At 41.1% G+C, this 21032-nt stretch overlaps 2 protein-coding genes across 7 annotated transcripts in view; one reads left to right on the top strand and one right to left on the bottom strand.

Moving 5' to 3' along the window:
* Positions 1-993, top strand: part of RUNDC3B (RUN domain containing 3B) — a 57842-nt gene extending 56849 nt beyond the window's left edge. The window contains exon 12 of the mRNA XM_076331584.1: positions 527-993. The gene's annotated coding sequence lies outside the window, so the exon portion shown is untranslated. The remainder of the gene's footprint in view (positions 1-526) is intronic.
* A 67-nt stretch (positions 994-1060) lies between these two features.
* The window catches only part of SLC25A40 (solute carrier family 25 member 40), a 28607-nt gene continuing 8635 nt past the window's right edge, over positions 1061-21032 (bottom strand). For 5 of the 6 annotated variants that reach the window (XM_076331587.1, XM_076331588.1, XM_076331585.1 and 2 more), the window contains 6 exons: positions 20475-20599; positions 19013-19186; positions 9989-10098; positions 9592-9673; positions 7461-7541; positions 1061-1597 (listed from right to left, as the gene is read on the bottom strand). In XM_076331587.1, the coding sequence (XP_076187702.1) occupies positions 1482-1597; positions 7461-7541; positions 9592-9673; positions 9989-10098; positions 19013-19186; positions 20475-20599 (688 nt within the window). In that variant the 3' untranslated portion in view covers positions 1061-1481. The remainder of the gene's footprint in view (positions 1598-7460; positions 7542-9591; positions 9674-9988; positions 10099-19012; positions 19187-20474; positions 20600-21032) is intronic. The other variant, XM_076331590.1, reaches the window with a different exon arrangement.

The following is a 21032-nucleotide window of genomic DNA, read 5'->3' as shown; positions in this document are numbered from 1 at the left end:
GTTGTAGTGTAAAATTACTTTGAAAATCACAATGGGGGAACAGTGTCAAATATCTCCCGTGGCAGCACCTCTTGCCTCCACCGTATGCTGTAACTTTGTGCCTAACGTCTTTACAACTTGAGCATTTTTCAGGGCGTGATGAATTTTCACCAAGGCCAAACACATACTGGGATACGGACTTCAGTCCTGTTCTACTATGAAGAAGGTTTCTTGGGTAAAGCACACCCAAAAGTTGGTGTCTTAATGACCTGACTACTGAGTTGCTTTTGTACCAGCACACCCCCTCATTAAAATACGCAAAAAATAAAATTCTACCACTTTACTGAAAATACATGAAAGAAGGGATGTAGTGAGGGTAGTTAAAAAATAATTAAAAAAAAAATCATACAGCGGAAGCTCTGATTCAGTAAGTCGAGTGCCTATGGGCAAGGAGATGCTGCAGCTGTTCATACCACGCGCGTGCAGCACACCGTAACAGACAATGGCTGCGCCTATAGGAGTAAACTAAATGTGCTCTTGCCTTCAGATAGATACGCGTCCGAGTCAAACTGGCATGGAACCAGCTGTGTTTATACCAGCAAACTTGGCCTTCAAAACCAGGTGATCCCATACGAACTGTGTATGGCCCTGCCTTGGAGCCTTGTGACAGTGACAGATTGCACCTCCCAAAAACATGCGAGGGAGCGTTCCTCCAGACCACCTGTACAGGCAGTTGTCTTCAGCGCCTGGGTATGCTTTCATTTCTGAGAGTATTACCTTAAACTAAAACGCCGCTGCAGCACCTATCAATGTATTCACCATGCTCTCTGGGTTTCTAATGAGCACGATGTACTTTTTCCAGTTTGAGCTAAAGCATTTTTCATTTTAAATAAACTTGAGAAGAAGCCAAAGACTATTTTATAATATGCATTTGCACAAGATATAGACCTGCAAATAACAAACATGCACAGAATTAAACATGTATTAAGCAAGAATAAATAACCGTTTATTTAATTCATTCGATATCAACCTCCTTATGGAAGAATAACCATATCATACAATTGGAAGCCCAAAACATTTTCTTATCATTTTAAATACCCAACAAAAATCTTTAGTCGGACTGAAAATTAACACAGTGGCAGTGGTTATTCTTCATTGCTCTGTCCAGCCTCAATTTTTTTTTTCACTATTAATCATCACTGAAGAACAGTCAGAGCACCTATTTTTTTTTCCTTCTCCTTTCTTTCCTTTTTTCTCTCTAGCTGCAAGAGAAGTCACAAAATCTTCAATGATAGTTTAAGGGTTGTGTATTTTCTTAGTCTTAAGAAAAAAGAAAAAGTGAATTTATCCTTTGTGAAACAGTTAAAAATGAAGTTGTATTTCGTTACCAAATGTAATGGCAGAAATTCACCGGGAACTCTAGAAAATGCCTTGACAGATTCAAATTTGGCACAATATATTTCACCATATTTTTTGACTTCAGACAGTCGGATGAAGGAGAATTAAGGATGCTGGTCCATTTTTTCATTTAAATGAGAAAAGAAAGACTTTCCGTATTCATATGTGCTGATCATTATGGCACAAGCAGGAGCAACTTTAAACAGCCGTGGAATAATACCTGCCCAGAAGAGAAAGGAAAGTATTCACTATCATTTGTTTTCAGACTGAAGTGCTGCAGCACCATTTAGTGGTCACAATCTATTGATACCAGAGTATATCGGTGTAGAAGTGGGATTCTACCTGTCCACATTCCTCAAAACGCTGAAATTACTGGCTGTAGGTGTTACCACTGTAATAACCTTATGCACTCACCTATGCCATCCTGTGCGGCCTGCCTGCCTCAAGCCCACTGCGTCTCTGCCCCTTCTGTCTCTCTCCACGGAGGTGGAGCACCTTGACCCGCAGGGCGACTTTGCTCCAGCACAGAAGAGGTGGCCCCGGGGGCAGACTGTGTGCCCTCCCTTAAGTGTCAGTGCAAACTTGCTGCTCATGTGGGACAAGCAGAGGCTTGTGACCTCTCAGGTGGGACAAGAGGTTCAGGAAGCCCTGAATCCTGAAATGGGTAAAGTTAGGGAGGAAAGGACTCAAGTAGCATGCTGGGCTGTACCCTCTGCCACAGGTATATGTCTCAGCCCTTCAAGCCAACTGTTAAGTAAAAAGCGTGATTCCCCTGCCACTGTCTCCTAAGACCCACAGCACCTTTACTGAAATGGAAGGATCCTGGTCACGTGTATAAACGATAGAATTTAGGTGTTAAATGTCTCCCATTACAATCAACTGTGATCTTGTCAGTGGAGTTTAGAAAGTGATTCACCTTACCTAGAGGAAGGAAAATAAGGCTGAATCCACTTGTCTACAAACAGCCACCTACTTCCACTTGAAATGCAAAGACATCTGCATGCAGCTAGTACAGATGACGCATGACCTATGGAAAACTTGTGTCCCTTTGGAACCGTAGCAGGAAGCCAGGCAGAATATGCCCAAGTCATCTCACCTACGCGTGGGCGACTGAACTGAGATAGTGGCTGATCAAGAGAACGTCTCTACGCTCCATTACTCACATGTCGAGACCTAAATGTAGGCGTCCTCATCTATGAACTACATTCCACCCAAAATAATCTAGTACCATTGATACTTGGTAGTGTCATGCATTCTGCTGGCATCAGGGCTCTGGAACAGGCAAATCCTGTTACCCAGCTATGTCATCACTGTACAGCAAGTAAAGCAATTTAATCTCTTTCAGCGAACACAAGCCCTGCAAGTCTTGAACCAACTGTGTAGCCATTCACACAAGGAACCCCAATGAACCAATGCAGTGCTGTCAACACTGGTAAGCATCTTGGGTTTGGAATGTCTCTTGCAGTTGTTCATTTAAGTATGAACCACTATAGGCTTTTATCTCAATATCATTTTAATCTCGATATCTTGTCATTTCCTCCTTAGGCTACCAGAGTCACACATGACAACAAGTGTGCATTACGAAGGACTTCTGTGCATGGCAACCACAGAGTATTGCCCTAGCCATTCAACAGAACAGGACAACAGCAGCCTCACCCATCAGGTAGACTCACTGAAGACAGAAAGACGTGGGAATCTCTTCCCCTACAGCCTGGGAGAAGGGCATGGGGGGAACTGAATGACAAGTACCGAGGAAGTAAGAAAGCTCAGGGAGATGAGCATCCTGAGGTGGACGTGCAGGAAGTCGAGAGCACTCTGTGACTATAAGCATTTCATATAAATTCAAGGCTGACTTTTCAGTCTCCAGTTGCCGTACACAGAAAGGAGGATATTCAAAAGCAAAAAACCTTAAAAACAGTTTAGTTATGAAGTGATACTGTTTTAGTTTGGTAATACTTGGGCTAGTAAATTATTGATAGAACTACCTGAATGTACGTATTCAACAAAGGCCAAGTTTCATCCCCAGGTAAAGATTTGCTTTTGTTTAATGAATGACAGTAGTTCTTCACAAAAAGATATGAACCAGTAATCAGAATTCCTGAGGATGTGTAATCAGCTTGAACATTTACACTGTGAATATCCATTTGCACTGCCATGTGAGGCTGGAAACTCTTATCTTCTCAGTTCCTGTCACATGTGGTGGCAATCCCAGACTGCCTTTGTGCACACCCAGGCCCACAGAGTGGGAAATGCCCAGCACCACCTGCGTTTCCTCTTAATTACCATTCAGCCACAATACAGGAAAGGGAGAGAAGGTAGATAGTGAGTGCACTTGTGGATGGCAGGTCTCAAAGAACTCCATTAACTGATAATCACAGCACAGCATACATGTGCACTCCTAAAATGTAACACAGTAACCTCCGTATTTATTTGGATATGAATTGTGGACCGAGCAGCGTGAAGCAAAACTTACAAGCATTCACCATGAAATGCATTTCTTTGAATGGTGGAAGAATGTTTAGTTATAGGTAGGTTGGAGGAAGTAGGAACCTCATACCAAGCCATCATCCAGGAAAAAATACTCAATTTCATTTCATATGGACTGAAATGGCTGCAGACATCTTGCTAAGCACTCTGATGTTTATTAAGACAAACTTGATAATGGTGATGAACCACAGTGAAGCACAAGTATTTTGGAAGGTAAGATATAAAATATGACTTTCTGTAAGGTACAAAAATAAACATCTAGAAGAGCTAAAGGAACATACCAGCTTCTTTCTCAAATGGCTCTGTAGTCACCACACTACTGCTCTTGAACCCATGGATGAAAACTTTCAGCCTCCCCCATTCACATTAGGCCCCAACAACCCCATGCCTCTATGAAATAATGAGGCATAGACAAATCTACTGTAAAAATGCCCTCCATTCAGAACACAAGCATTTCCACTTATAGAATCATAGAATCATTGAGGTTGGAAAAGACCTCTAAGATCATCGAGTCCAACCATCGAAGTAGATGTACTTCACTTCTAGACTTCACTTGAAGTAGACTCTCAGAGAAAGAAGGAATAATGTATTGAGAGATTGAAGAGGGACAAATTATATGATGATTACAATAGATCCCTACAACTTACTAAACATCACAGCAGATATCTTGAGACACAAAGAAGTTGTAGGGTTCTACACTAATGTAAAAGACAAAGAAATGAGAAAAGAAAGAGGGAATTGCAACCGTCAGAATAATAGGCACCTCCCAATGGTGTCTTCAGGACTGCTGACAGAAAGTTCGTAGCTCCGTGGAAGAGAAGTTAGCAGCTGTGGTCTGATACTGTTACTGCTCCAGAGACAGAAGTTTGAGAATGGTCTGGTCTAAGGCTCTGCTTTGCTACAGAGCTGCAAGATACAACACCAAATGATCAAAAAATTGTACAAAGATCTTTAAGAAGTGAAGACTTGGTAAATTTTTTATTTCAATAATGTTCTTACAGAAAGGCAGATTTTCTACTAAAACCTGAATTCCTCAGGCATGCTAAGCTTTACAGCCAAGATGACCTTCCCATTAGGATGGCAATGCTTGTTCCAGCTTCACCTTGCAGGTTGTCCTAAAAACTAGTTGGGCCCACAGTAGTTCACCACAAAGTTCTCCCAGGGTACACAGACATTCAGTTTAGTTATTGGAGAAGTTCCTGTGCGTATGGGGTAAAGAGTATCTGGTAGTTGCAGATTACCAGATTAATTAGGGTGGGGAGAGCAGCATATAGCTAAACTATCAAAATACTTTTGGTTTTAGTTACCAGGTTGGCAACTAGAAACACAAGTTGCATTCTATGGCTATTTAGGATGAGAACGCAAGAATACAGATGAGAATACAAGGGATGAGAATGCAAGAACTCAAATTTCTGGGAAACCCAATCTTTTCTTCCTGTTTTGCTTGACAGAGCATGCCAAGTAGAAACCTCTGACAGCAGTCTAGCAGGATCCATGATAGCTGCTGCCAAATATCTACAAATCTGTGAAAAAATTTCCATGTCGTTCTCCAAGAGAATATTCTGGGATCCGGCTAAATCCGCCATGAATTACTGAAAGGACTGGTGATTACCTCAGAAGGGAGTCAATCCTTTTTGGTAACTACCAAAGTGGAACATTCCCTGAAAGATCTTAAGAATTAAAAGAAATCTTCAGTTTCAGGATGAGGTAACAGCAAGAAACTGTTGCTCCAATGCTGGAATGTAATTTTTCTTGTCTCTTATGTCACACTTGCCAGCTCATTAAGTCCCTGTTCTGGCCAGGGTAGTTTGGTTATGCAGCGGAAAAGACACTCATAAGTCTCATGAGGTCTCAGGAGCCTCTATGATCACTCCTTGATGCCAGAAAGTCCTCTTACAATTGAGCCATAATGATGAAAATAAGGAGGAATAATATTTACTGCTGAACCTCTCAAGAAAACGGCCAGCTTCGTTGCTGGAGGCTTTGAGTTAGTACCAAGAATTAGGTCATATGATTAGTTAGGGTTCACTGGTTTCAGAGAGTTGCCAAGATTTGAAAAAGACACCAGAAGGTATTCCTGGGGGTTTCTTTTCTGTTCCATAAATATGCAGGGTTTAAACGGCCAAGATATCTGATGATGGTCAGGGATACATCTGTGCTGATCAGCAGTAGAAATAACTACTGCACATAGTTCAGGGCTAAAAAGTGATCTTTGCTAAAGCTATCAAAAAGACTAAAAGACAGTCTTTAAGACAGTCCACGCAAGAAGAAAAATAAAATACATCAAGGAATTCCACAGCTAAATGGGGTCTTAACAGTGACATTCTCTCTTACTGAATGGCTCAGAGGAACTGAAAGAGCACCAGCTGCATACTAAACTATGTACTGATGTGCTGAACACTGGACACAGCCGGGCAGCAGTGGTCCTTCGGTAGGTTCAGTGAGGGTAAGAAAGTCATGTCAGATGTGTACACTTGTGTGAGTACACATGAGATAATGTACAAGTAAAATTTAAAAACTCTTTGACTCATTCAGAACTCATTAAATTGTCAAGATTGCGTTTCTCCATCTGTTTAAACATAAAAATCTAACAAAGATTTTAAATAATGTTTCTAGTTTGATAGAAAATCTAAAGGAAAAAATTCTTGGGGAATAGTTGTTGCATGACCTTGAATGTCGCAATTATACAGTATTCAACATAACTACTCCCATCGAGCAAACAAACAAATACTAATATAATTGCCATATCTTCCAGTCCTCTGTAAAAAACTGCATCGAAGTCCAACTTAAAATGACTGCATCATAGGATAGATGGGATCTATCCTGGGCCTAGCATTCCACAGGCCAATAACAGTATTTTATTATGTGAATTCTGCTTCAGAATATCTATTCCATACTCAGACTTCTTGGTTTCTCAGTAATGCATCTTCTTCAAAGACTAAGAAGGGAGACAGAAAAATACCAGTGAAGCTTAAGCTCTGTTTCTGAGACAGAAAGAACCAAAAAAGTTGAGTATAGAAACTAGCATGAGATGAAGAGCAAAACTTAGGATGGCTGTTCCTAAATATAGGTGCTGCAACAGTACTGACAGTTTGGAAATTTTTAGCACTGGACTAAAAACTGCATCTAAGAAACTTTCTGAGCCTAGAAACACCTCCATACTGTAGCTTCCAAACCTACAAGCCATTAAATTTCCTTTGTACCAATTCCTTCTGAAAAACCCAAGTATTACAGTTTAAGAAATCAACAAATTATTTAAATCTGAAAAAACCTATTTCCTGAACTGAACCTTTTCCCACCGTTTTTAATGGCCAATACAGTCATATTTGTCACGCCCAATCCCTCTATTTTTTAAATAAATCGTGTCCATCTTGGATAGCTGTAGCTTAGTAATTTGTGAAGAGATTACCAAAATTCTCTCTGTAGGTATGCATGTCTGTTGCTTTATATATACAAACTATTCCATAACTGAGAGTGTTCACAGGGATGGAAATATTATATAACTTATGCATGTTAGCATCTATAAACACTTGTTACTGATTAAAAAACTTTCTCTCCAGTCTGAGTTTTTTTTAGAAAGATATCAAAAGATTTACCAGCAAATAATCCAGTAATCCCATTTTTAGCGACAATTTTCCTCATAACTGCCCAGGTTGATGTACAGTCCCTCTGTGGAACTCAATATAGTACAAGAAAACAGTGAATTAAGCAATATATACAATGCCACAGAAAAATATTTTTAGAAATCAGAGACAGTCACTTCAGATGTAATTATTAGGTTTAATTAATTTTATGTTAATTTTATCCATACTATTTATAGAGGATGTCAAATTCATACAGTATGCAAATTCATACAATACTCAAGTTAAAACAGCATGACATGGAAAAACCTGTAGTAACTCCTGGAGTAAGATATATGAACAGAGACAATATTCCTTATTAGAGTAACTGATAGGGTTGAAAAAAGTCATCTAGCTTTCAAATGAGCCAGTCCCTCTCCATGTCACTTTATACATGCAGCTAAAAGATCATCACAATTCAGATTTTTAACCAAGAACTTACCTTTATGGTAAACTGAATCTAAAGGTAAGTTTTGAAAATTGGTATCATAAGCATGAATCATAAGAATGAATATAATAATTAAGCTAGGACACTACACCTTACATCTAAGTTTACAAAAATCAAACCCCCCTAAATTTATAAGTTAGTTTAAGAAAGTATAGGTCTATGAGATGTGGATCACAGTCCCTTGTAGAGCTAAATCACATACCACAAGCAACCTAACTGCAGCAGCATCAAGAAGCAATCTGCATTGCAGACATATGCAACTGTTTTAAACGGAGGAATTTTTTGCACATGCTGTTTTCATTGATCTGTAATATGAAAGTGGGTAAGAAATTTTTTTTCTAGATGAAAGTCAAAACAGTTTCATAGAATACATTCAGCAGGAACATCCCACAGCATCTGGAAGCCGCAAAATATCTTTGCGGCCACAGAGAGACAATATGTAGATGCAGAGTGAGTGTCCAACTCTAACAGCAACTGGATTTGGAAAGGATTAAACTAGTACAAATTATAGATAACCATAATGAAATTTAAAATGTATATTAATCTAGTTAATATCAGCCTAATAAATATACGGCAGCTACCTGTGATTCAAAGTGGTGTTACAACGAATTTTTACATTCATCAGCACAAGGGAAGAATTGAAACACAGTAACTATTTATATTTAAAGCTTTTTTGATCTTTGTTCTACAATGAAAAATAAGTATGTTTTTTTCAAGAATTATATAAGAAAAAAATAATTTACCTGAGAGAATGAAACCTCATACCAAAAAGCAAGCACTAAGTTTTCGTAACATCTTTCTGATCTAGGGCCTTCAAGTTAGTTTCTAAGCAGAAACTGTTTGGGTACTAAGCCTTTTACTGGTCTGTAATCTTAAAGCCATGATCTAACATTTATTGAAGTTAATGAAAGTCCCTCACTGGTCCAGGTCCCAAGCAATGGAAAAAAAAGTTTTTAGATACAACTTGAACTTGTATAAAACACAGTGGTGCTCTACCGAATGCAGAACAAAAAAGAAATTTCCTTCCTCTTTCACCCTTTAAAGCTGTTAGGATATTCACTAATACGCCCTCAAAAATAATTTCTTTGAAATCACACAAAAATTAGGTAAAAAATACGCAAGCTGAGCACAGCACTTTCTCTCTCTAGCTTAATATTTAACAAAAGAAGAATATCATTATGAAGGAGCAAGTGGTAGTGAATGTGCAAACATTTTATCATGTTATTTTTATCAACTCAAAAATCTTTTTCAATAGATAACTGTTCACCTGAATGTTTTATAAGAAATTAAATTTTTGCCTACTTAAATATAACTTACTTAACTGTACACAAATTTGCAACTGGCCTGCCTAAATGTAATAGCTCTGGATTTTTTTGTTTGTATTTTATACCATCTCATTAACCTAAATGGTACTGAACTCACACCTTTTCCCTCCTCTATGCCATTAATGAAATATTGTATTTATCCTAGAAGATAAAAAAAATCCTACGAGATGTTACAATTTGGATAAGAAAAAAGGCCTTAGTGATAGAATGTTTAGATAAACTTCAGAAGAAGAGACAAACATTTAAAATTCCTACCAAAAGTCTATATACTCAAACACTAGGTTTTATTTTTCCAAACATTATGGTTTTTTTTTTCTCCTTACCAGCAACTTACTTTTTAAGGTCTCACACTCCCAAAGTTCAGTCTGCCTATGTGTTTTCACTACATCAAATGGCAGAGTTATAACAGCTGCAATCTACCAGGAAAAGAAATCCATTTTAATGTTAGAGCACAAACAATTAAAATTTGATTAAAATTTTTAAATTAAAGTGCACACAATTTAAAACTAGATGTGATATTCCAAGTGCCTGGTATTATTAAAAGTCCTGTATTTCAGAACACTGTAATTTATTCAGATATACCTAATCAGCTTGAATGCCAGGCCATGTGTATTCAAAATAGATGCACCCCAAAACATACACAATTTCTGAATCATATAAAATCATACCTCTTTTAAATAGTTTATTAGTGATAATAACGAGTAGTACTAGAAACAAAAATATATACTTACAGAGCCAGATGCTGCTCCTGAGGTAAAAGCAATAAAAAATGTTGGTTCATGTGCACCAGCCTCCTTGCACATCATCTTCTTGAAACGTTCATAATTATACCAGTACATTGCTATGGTTATAAAAAAATAAACTTGCATTACAACACATTTGTATGTCAAATACAGAAATTCTTTTATGAAGTACAGATGTAAGAATTCCACCATGGCAACAGGAGCAAAAAGAAACAGGAGCTGAAAGCAAAATAAAAGTGTTCTCTGCGATGATCCATGGACAGACTGCTTTGTTCCCCTTATCTCCACATTCCAAATTTCTTTCTATGATACAAATTAGCCTAATCATTTTGTCATTCCCATAAAGTAACCCCTACCTTAATACAATCTAACCCAATGTTGTGGTTTAACCCCAGTTGGCAACTAAGCACCACACAGCCGCTTGCTCACCCTCCCCACCCCATGTGGGATGGGGGAGAGAATCGGAAGAGTAAAAGTAAGAAAACTCGTGGGTTGAGATAAGAACAGTTTAATACTTGAAATAACAGAATAACGAAAATGATAATTATAATAATAATAAAAATTTGTAATGGAAAGTAAAACAAGAGAGACAGAGAGAGAGAAAAACAAAAACTCAGGAAAAGAAAAAAAAAAATTAATTCTGCAACTGCTCACCATCCACCAACCAGCGCCCAGTCAGTCTTCAAGCAGCGATCGCTGCCCCCCAGCCAACTCCCCCCAGCTTGTATACTGAGCATGATGACATATGGTATGGAATATCCCTTTGGCCAGTTTGGGTCAGCTGTCCCCCCTCCCTGCTTCTTGTGCACCTCCTCGCTGGCAGAGTATGGGAAGCTGAAAAGTCTTTGACTTAGTACAAACACTGCTTAGCAACAACTAAAAAGTCAGCGTGTTATCACATTATTCTCATGTTAAATCAATAACACAGCACTATACCAGCTACTAGGAAGAAAACTAACTCTATCCCAGTCGAAACCAGGACAGTATCCACACCTTATTCTATACCATCTACGTCATGCCCAGGTCCCCACACTTTCCAATATATTTTACATTAATCACCGCCCCTTTTCTTGTCTTTTAATATATACACATAGATATCATTCCCTTAGTCTATGGGCCATCCCTCTAAAATGTCTGTTGGGTTCATTTAGTCCATGACTTTGGGCTCCATCTGTCATAACAGTCCTTCAGGGCAGGAGAGATGGTGTGTGGTGTATGGATATATTGTATGCTGAAGCCAGTTCTGGTTCCATCACCGCTGCACTTTGCTCGGTTTCATCACAGTTCATTCTTCATTAATCTGGGAGATTCTTATTGTAATATCATTGGTATGGCATATAATATTATGTAGTAATTGACATCACATAGTTCAGATCATTGGCTATTCTCACCCAAAATCAAACCCCCTTGGGGTACACATCGGACTTCCCCATCCTTCCCCATTACCCACCAAGTGCACCCAGGTCCTTGAGCAAAAGCAATCCCACAGATGGGTTTGCCCTTGCCCGAGGCAGGAATAACCCAGACTGTCTTCCCCAGCATATTTTTTACATGCACTACAGGGACTTTATTCCCACCTACAGTACGTAAAAGTTTTGACTGGGCAGGGCCAGCTCGATTGGCAGATCCCCGAGTGTTGACTAACCAGGTGGCCTTTGCTAAATGTGTATCCCAATGTTTGAACGTCCTGCCACCCATTGCTCTCAGTGTGGTCTTTAACAGTCCCTTGTATCGTTCAATTTTCCCAGAGGCTGGTGCATGATGGCGGATGTGATACACCCACTCAATGCCGTGCTCTTTGGCCCAGGTGTCTATGAGGTTGTTTCAGAAATGAGTCCCGTTGTCTGACTCAATTCTTTCTGGGGTGCCATGTCGCCATAGGACTTGCTTTTCAAGGCCCAGGATAGTGTTCCGGGCAGTAGCATGGGGCACGGGATATGTTTCCAGCCAACTGGTGGTTGCCTCCACCATTGTAAGCACGTGGCGCTTGCCTTGGCGGGTTTGTGGGAGTGTGATATAATCAATCTGCCAGGCCTCCCCATATTTATATTTCAACCATCGTCCTCCATACCAGAGAGGCTTTAACCGCTTGGCTTGCTTGATTGCAGTGCGTGTTTCGCATTCATAGATAACCTGCGCAATGGTGTCCATGGTCAAGTCCACCCCTCGATCACGAGCCCATCTGTATGTTGCATCTCTTCCTTGATGGCCTGAGGTGTCATGGGCCCACCAAGCTATAAATAATTCACCCTTGTGTTGCCAGTCCAGATCCACCTGAGCCACTTCAATCTTAGCAGCCTGACCCACCTGCTGGTTGTTTTGATGTTCTTCAGTGGCCCGACTCTTGGCTACGTGAGCATCTACGTGACGGACTTTTACAACCAGGTTCTCCACCCGGGCAGCAATATCTTGCCACAATGCGGCAGCCCAGATGGGTTTGCCTCTGCGCTGCCAACTGCTCCGCTTCCATTGCTGCAACCACCCCCACAGGGCATTTGGCACCATCCATGAGTCAGTACAGAGATAGAGCACTGGCCACTTTTCTCGGTCAGCATGTCTAAAGCCAGCTGGATGGCCTTTACTTCTGCAAATTGGCTCGATTCACCTTTTCCTTCAGCAGTTTCTACAACTTGTCGCACAGGACTCCATACAGCAGCCCTCCACCTCCAATGCTTTCCCACAAGACGACAGGACCCATCAGTGAACAGGGCATATTGCTTCTCATTTTCTGGTAGTTCATTATACACTGGGGCTTCCTCAGCACGTGTCACCTCCTCCTCTGGCAATATTCCAAAATCTTTGCCCTCTGGCCAATCCATAATCACTTCCAAGATTCCTGGGTGACTGGGGTTTCCTATTCGAGCCCGTTGTGTGATTAGTGCGACCCACTTACTCCACGTAGCATCCGTTGCATGATGTGTAGCGGGGACCCTCCCTTTGAACATCCAGCCCAGCACCGGCAGTCGGGGTGCCAGGAGGAGCTGTGCTTCAGTACCAACCACTTCCGAAGCAGCTCGAACCCCTTCATGTGCTGCCAATATCTCTTTTTCAGTTGGAGTATAGCGGGCCTCGGATCCTCTGTATCCCCAACTCCAAAACCCTAGGGGTCGACCTCGAGCCTCCCCTGGTGCTTTCTGCCAGAGGCTCCAGGTAGGGCCGTTCTCCCCAGCTGCGGTGTAGAGCACATTTTTTACATCTTGTCATGCCCGGACTGGCTCCAGGACTACTGCAGGAACTATCTCCTCTTTAATTTGTTCAAAGGCTTGTCGTTGCTCAGGGCCCCGTTTGAAATCATTGTTCTTCTTCTGGGTCACTTGATAGAGAGGGTTTACAATCAGACTGTAATTTGGAATATGCATTCTCCAAAAACCCACAACACCCAAGAAAGCTTGTGTTTCCTTTTTGCTAGTTGGTGGAGACATGGCTGTTATTTTGTTGATCACATCCTTTGGGATCTGATGACGTCCATCTTGCCATTTTATTCCTAAAAACTGGATCTCCTGTGCAGGTCCCTTGACCTTACTTTGTTTTATGGCAAAACCGGCCTTCAGCAGGCTTTGGACTATTTTCTTCCCTTTCTCACAAATCTCTTCTGCTGTGTTGCCCCACACGATGATGTCATCAATGTATTGCAGGTGTTCTGGAGCCTCACCCTGTTCCAGGGCAGTCTGGACCAGTCCATGGCAAATGGTGGGGCTGCGTTTCCACCCCTGGGGCAGTCGATTCCAGGTGTACTGGACGCCCCTCCAAGTGAAAGCAAATTGTGGCCTGCACTCTGCTGCCAAAGGGATTGAGAAAAACGCATTAGCGGTATCAGTTGTGGCATACCACTTGGCTGCCTTTGACTCCAGTTCATATCAAAGTTCTAGCATGTCCAGCACAGCAGCACTCAGTGGTGGCGTGACTTCATTCGGGCCACGATACCCTACTGCTAGTCTCCACTCTCCATTAGACTTTCGCACTGGCCATATGGGACTGTTAAAGGATGAGCAAGTCTTGCTGATCACTCCTTGGCTCTCCAGGTGATGAATCAGCTTATGGGTGGGAATCAGGGAGTCTCGGTTGGTGCAATATTGCCGCCGGTGCACCATGGTGGTGGCGATCAGCACCTGTTGTTCTTCGACCCTCAGCAGCCCCACAACAGAGGGGTCCTCCGAGAGACCGGTCAAGGTGTTCAGCTATTTAATTTCTTCCGTCTCCAAGGCAGCTATACCAAAAGCCCACCGGTACCCTTCTGGGTCCTTGAAATATCCTCTCCTGAGGCAGCCTATGCCAAGGATGCACGGAGCCTCTGGGCCAGTCACAATGGGGTGCTTCTGCCACTCATTCCCAGTTAGGCTCAGTTTGGCCTCCAATACAGTTAGCTGTTGGGATCCCCCTGTCACGCCAGAAATACAGATGGGTTCTGCCCCTTTATAGCTTGATGCCATTAGGGTACACTGTGCACCGGTGTCTACTAGAGCCTTATACTCCTGTGGTTCTGATGTGCCAGGCCACCGAATCCACACAGTCCAGTAAACCCGGTTGTCCCTTTCCTCCACCTGGCTGGAGGCAGGGCCCCTCTAGTTCTGGTCATAGTATTCATTACTCACGTCTTGTAAATACGAGTCAGAAGTTTCTTCATTAAGATCAGAAGTAAGATCAGCCCTTCTGCTCTTCCTGGGGAACTGCCCACTGGAAACTGGAGCAGCAATTTTCCTGGAAGAACCCCCTTTTGTGATTGTTTTTCCTTGCAACTCACATACCCGTGCCTCTAGGGTCGAGGTAGATTTTCCATCCCACTTCCTCATGTCCTCTCCGTAGTCACGCAGGTAAAACCATAGGGTGCCCCGTGGTGTGTACCCTTTATACTCTCTCTTGAGCAGAGGAACACTGACTCCTAATAGCCGAGATACTGGTCCATACAGGTGGGGAATAAGACATATCCTCTCTGAGTTGCTGGACCTTCCAAGACAGTTTCTCCACAGCCGAGACGAGGGAGGAAGAGAGACTTTCCTCGTATTGCCAGAGTTGGCCAGCCAGTTCATCCACTATTTGTCCCTCTCCATCTTTCCAGGTCATCACTGCCAATGAGTTGGCATATGACGATGGTACACTCCGTACCAACTTCCGCCACATGGGTCAGTGCACTGGACTTCATCTGGATCTTTGGATAACTGCTCGTTGTCTAGGTTATCATAAATCACCTCCAGCATGGCTAATTCCCTCAGGTACTGGATACCTCTCTCCATGGTGGTCCACTTGCCTGGGTGATATATAACATATATGCCTGACAGGAGTCGCCTCCAGAGGCTGAGGACTTGTGTCCCTTTTCCAACTGCTTTGTCAATGCCCCCTTCCCTGGAAAGGGATCCCAGCTGCTTGGCTTCTTTACCCTCTAATTCCAGGCTACTGGCCCCATTATCCCAGCATCGGAGCAGCCAGGTGACAACATGCTCGCCTGGATGACGGCTGAAATCTTTTCGTGTATCTTGCAGCTCACTCAGGGATAGAGATCGGGTGGTCACTGCCTTGTTTATGAGTTCTTCCTCCTCCACCTCCCCGAGCAGCAGCTGTCTCTCCTCCTCCTGTTCTTGTGATGGCCCTACTTCGGGGTAGTCTGCCTCGTCCACTTCTTCCTCCTGCTCCCTCTTAGAAGAAACTTCTTCATCACTTACTAAACAAGCTGACTTCCGCTTCCAATATTTCTTCTTGTATATAGGGGTGAGTGATACTGGCACAGGTTGGTTCTTTGGTTCAGCCACAGTGCCTGCCACCGGGGTTAGAGTGGCTGCAGTGCCTGTCACCTTGTCATCGGATCCAGAGACCTTCTCTTCCCCTTGAGGGTACTGAATAGTGTTGAACAGGGCTCAGTAGGCATGGGCCAGGCCCCAGCACATTGCAGTGATCTGTGTCTCTCTGGAGTTGCCAGGGTGACAGCATACTTTTTCCAAATACTTAGTAGTTTTTCAGGATTCTGCACTTGTTCAGGGGCAAAGTTCCAAAACACTGGAGGTGCCCACTGTCCTACGTACTTGCTCATACTATCCCACACACCCTGTCACTCATAACTATCCAGCTTCGGGGCAGATCTCTGGGTGATTTTTTTAAATAGTTGTTTAACCCTAAACAACACCTGAAACACATTCAGGAGACATAGCGACAGGAACATGCTGGCTTGAACATCCCAAGGATATTCAAAATTCTCGAGAACTGGTGTAACTAGCCTGAAGGAGAAAGGGAGGGTGAAAGAACGGGCAAAACCATCACCCCTGTCTTCTCCGTAGATGTGTTCTCCGGCAGAAAAAGTGAAGAGTGTCATTATTAATAATTTCCGAGAGATGGCGCTCGAGGTACGGAGATGACAGCAATACCAACTACAAATACCAAATTAGTCTTTTTACCAGCAATATTATCGTATCATAAGCTGATGTTACACAGCACAGCAAAATGGAAATCCTGACCCATCTCCCAGAAGTGATAAACAGCACCGCAGGGAATACATACTGCAAGCAAGGATTTACATAACACAACTATGCAAACAAATAAAAGAACATTGTAACCAGCGACTATTAAATGCTTATAACAAATCTATTCTAACACGGTCTGGTCAGATCTGTCGTTATCTCAGAGCCCTTCGAGCCCATGCCAGGCACCAAAATGGACTGTCGTGGTTTAACCCCAGCTGGCAACTAAGCACCACAACAGCCGCTTGCTCACCCTCCCCACCCCACGTGGGATGGAGGAGAGAATCGGAAGAGTAAAAGTAAGAAAACTCGTGGGTTGAGATAAGAACAGTTTAATACTTGAAATAATACAGTAGTAGTAGCAGTAGTAATAATAATAATAATAATAATAAATTGTAATGGAAAGTAAAACAAGAGAGACAGAGAGAAAAACAAAAACCCAGGGAAAGAAAAAAAAAAATTCTGCAACCACTCACTACCTGCCAACCGATGCCCAGTCAATCCCCAAGCAGCGCTCGCTGCCCCCCAGCCAACTCCCCCCAGCTTATATACTGAGCATGATGACGTATGGTATGGAATATCCCTTTGGCCAGTTTGGGTCAGCTGTCCTGGCTGTGCCCCATCCCAGCTTCTTGTGCACCTCCTCGCTGGCAGAGTATGGGAAGCTGAAAAGTCTTCGACTTAGTACAAACACTGCTTAGCAACAACTAAAAAGTCAGCGTGTTATCACATTATTCTCATGTTAAATCAATAACACAGCACTATACCAGCTACTAGGAAGAAAATTAACTCTATCCCAGCCAAAACCAGGACATCCAAGCACTACAAAACTCACGTAACTGATTTTTTAAAATTCAATTTCACAGAAATCAAAATGTAGGCTTCTAATTATTTGCTATGTTTTCAGGCATATTTCACACACTTCATAGATCTCACTAATTCTACAAAAACGTGTTGCTCAGGACTGCCTCATACTCATCTGGGGGACAGAGTGTAAAATTTAATTCCAAGAGAACCAAGAAGAGGGGAGGAAGATCACTAGCTCCTGCCACATTGCTACAGACAAAAATCAGTAAGAGAACAGGAGTTTCTACTTGGAATCAGACAACAGGAATTAGATGAAGAATTTTAGAGTTCCCTTACAAGGCTTAGCAGAACAGCCTAAGAGAAAGATGCATTTGGCAGAGAGAAAAATGAGTAAATTAAAAAATAAATATTGAACGGGAGCACTTCGGGCAAAAGGTTCAGATGAATTCTGCCAGTTATCTTTAGCCTTAGAGAAAGCACATTGCCATAGGTTCAGAAGCCTTCCCTATCACAGAAGGCTAAATTAAGTCCCAGCAAGGAACAGGATCCTTAAGCAGGAAATACAGTCCAACCACGTTCTTCAAACATCTACTAGTAGCAAAGTGAAAGAAAACAGATTATTATTCATTCTGAAAAGAAAACAGCTGAAATAACTCAGTTCTGTTAACTCATTTAACTACTAAATGCAATTTTTAACTAAATATCTTAATCACTCCCACTTACCATGCATTGGTTTGGTTCACAGCCAATTTAAAATTTACTCCAGGTGCACATCTAAATGTGCTCAAATCCCGTAAGAGTCACTAGACTGTTTGGAACCACAAATTAAATTAGATGTCAGATTATCTTAAGAATGAAGTAGGAGAACAAAGATAGGAGGTCAAATATTTCAAGGGTTCCCTGCCTCCAAAAATAGGTTTTAAGCATTTTTCTGGGCCAACGTGAGGTGTTCAAAGGTGTTATTCCCGGTACTATCCAAAGGACAGAAACTGCTTCAAGGACAATTGGTGTCTGATGATCCACAAGTGCTAAAGAACACGTTGTGACAACAATGGGCCTCCAAGAGACAGGGGCTCTCACCACTGGCATTAACAAGTGGGAAAACTGTCCTTTAGCAGTCTCATCCAATTACCTCTAGCTCAAAACATAGCAGAGGTGTGACAAAAAGGGAGAAAGCATGATCTCCTCTGTCCTTGTCTTAAAGAATAGTCCTAGGACTAGCTATGCTCTGTATCAGACTTTTCTTCTTCTGGACTTTCAGCTTTGGAGCTTTGCTAACGAGTGGTACTCTAGCTTCATGGTTTTTGGAGCAGTTATACAAACTCATCTTGCTAACAAAAATTCCTGAAGACACTGTGTCACTCTCTCTTTGTACATGTTTTCAAACTTAAGCATCAGAACACTTAGATACAGCATGTTTCCCTGTAAGGAAATAGCCACTATACCTATCACAAAGAAAATTTCCTACTGAAAGTCTTCAAAAATAGTCATTGCATAAGCTAAAGACGAGAAGAAAACAGTCTAAATACAGAGAAAGGGAATGTAACAATGAATCCTAGCTGGTATCCACAAACAAAATGAGGGGAAAAAATCAGGTCTTCAAAAAATTTATAAATAAAACCACACAAAAGAGAACAAGTAAATCTCAGTCATTTTTAAAGCTAACCATTAAAATCACCTAGAAACACAAAGTCTAACAAAGCTACGCATAAACAGATCTTCTGACATAACACAAACTTGCACATAAAATAAACCCTACCTGAGAAAGGTACATCTCTCAGAACAGTAGAAGTCCAGCCCCTCCACAGGGAAAACCATCCATCTACAGCCACTTTACTGCTGACACACGTGTACAGTTGCTTGTAGGACAACTTGCGATACTGCATTCGAGTTCTGATCAGCTCCAGGGGGCTCACTACAGTAACTGAACCAACTGCAAATGAGAAAAATGTGGGCTTTTTTTAAAAATCAACATTTACTAGTAACACTTCTGAACATTAAAGTCAGGTGTCATCTTGCTTTATATATTTGATTCCTTTCAACTCTTCCATTTTCCTTGAAATAATTCCCCAAATAAGTTTCCTTTCCAGATAAGAATACCATATCTATTCACAGTACCTAAACTTTCTGGGCACACAAGCTACCTACATTTTTTCAATACTGGCATGTTATAATCCATGTAACATGTTAAGAATCCTCATTTTCAGATTTGTTACATAAATAGGCTGAAAATCTCAAGTACGTATAAAGATTACTTTCAATAATTACCATTTTTAAGTGTAACTTGAAGAAAGTGAGCTTGGGGTTTAGGGTTTTTTTTTGTTAAGGATTAAAAATGATGGTTAGAGATTAAGCATTTATTGATTTCTAAGCACCTTTGCCATTCTTATTTTAAACTATCAAGAATATTTAGCAGGCATTCTGTATCTGATAAAGTAACTCTCTTGCATCTCATGCAAAGATCAGTGAGTCACCACTCACTAACAAGCTCCCATCGCACATGTAACAGACTTCAATGATTTTACTAGACCCAAGAACTTTTCTCCTGTTGCTGGGATAAGGTTTCTTTGGCATGTGAATTTGAAATCTGGAGCAGCCTAATAAGAACAATTTGCCACATCACCACAGAATAACAATTCTTTTTCCACTAGTCTTCCAGTCCCCCTCATAGTTGTCACAAGTAGAATATGGAACTACATCCTCAGTCTTCTATGACAGCCCAAAAATATATGACCTGAGTTACTTCTACAAAAATAGATGAGGAAGGGATAAACAAAAGTAAGAAGATATAAAAGCAAATTCAGTCCCTTTATATCATACAGCAGTAAAACCAGTACAAGTCCAATTTTCATCTTCCTTGTAATTACCTGTGTAACTTCCATTATAGAAAATAATGATGTTTATTATTAGATTCATGACAGAACAGACTTAAACTAAACTGTCCTTGGTAGAAGTCTAGAACTATAGAATTTTGAACAAATTACAAATGTAGTGAAAGTGTAACAGCAGAAATAAATCACATTATTCCAGGTTAGAGGGTTACGTTGCCCAAGAAATACTGGGTAATTACAGTATTCCTTCCTATGCTCAGCTCCACGTAATATTATCCCTCATTTAAAGCCACAGCAAATTTACTTTAAAAACAAAACAACAAAACAAAGCCAAGAAAACAGCATCAGGTATTTTATTTCAGTTTTCTCTTTAAACAGATGACAACTTACATCTGCTTAAGGAACCTGCAAGAACTGGAATATGTTCATCATCCTTTCCTAGTCTAGATTTCAGAGCTTCTCTCAGTTGGTCATAGCAGGTAAAATAGATTACTGTGGTAGGAAGTGCCATTATTCTAAAATATAAGAGAGAGAATCTAAATTAATACAAGGAAAGCAGGAGCATAAAGTCGGCCATCTTGTATGGATAGTTTGCTTAAATAAGGAAAAGTTAAATCTCCAGCTGTGCGTTATGGATGAAGAAAAAGCATTAATCCCATGGCTTTGATTCACTGCCTCTAGTTCAGAGTTTCATATTCACAGATTTCCCAGTTTTCCAGTTTTTCATTCCATTAGGAAAAACTATAACTAAAATGATGGTGGATTATCTCAGTCAAAATTTATTTCATATCAGCTTCAGAACTGTTTTGATAATGGAATTGAAAGATCTGAATATGAAGCAAACAAACAAAACATTATGAAAGTAGCTGCTAACCTTAATTTTTTATTCATTTAACAACTGGAGAGTATTTTCTCTATCTTAATCAACACTTATGATTCTCATTACTT

This window comes from Aptenodytes patagonicus, chromosome 2 (assembly GCF_965638725.1).
Source record: "Aptenodytes patagonicus chromosome 2, bAptPat1.pri.cur, whole genome shotgun sequence".
NCBI lineage: Eukaryota > Metazoa > Chordata > Aves > Sphenisciformes > Spheniscidae > Aptenodytes > Aptenodytes patagonicus.
Note: the sequence above shows the minus strand (reverse complement) of the source record. Positions and strands in the feature narration are given on the sequence as shown.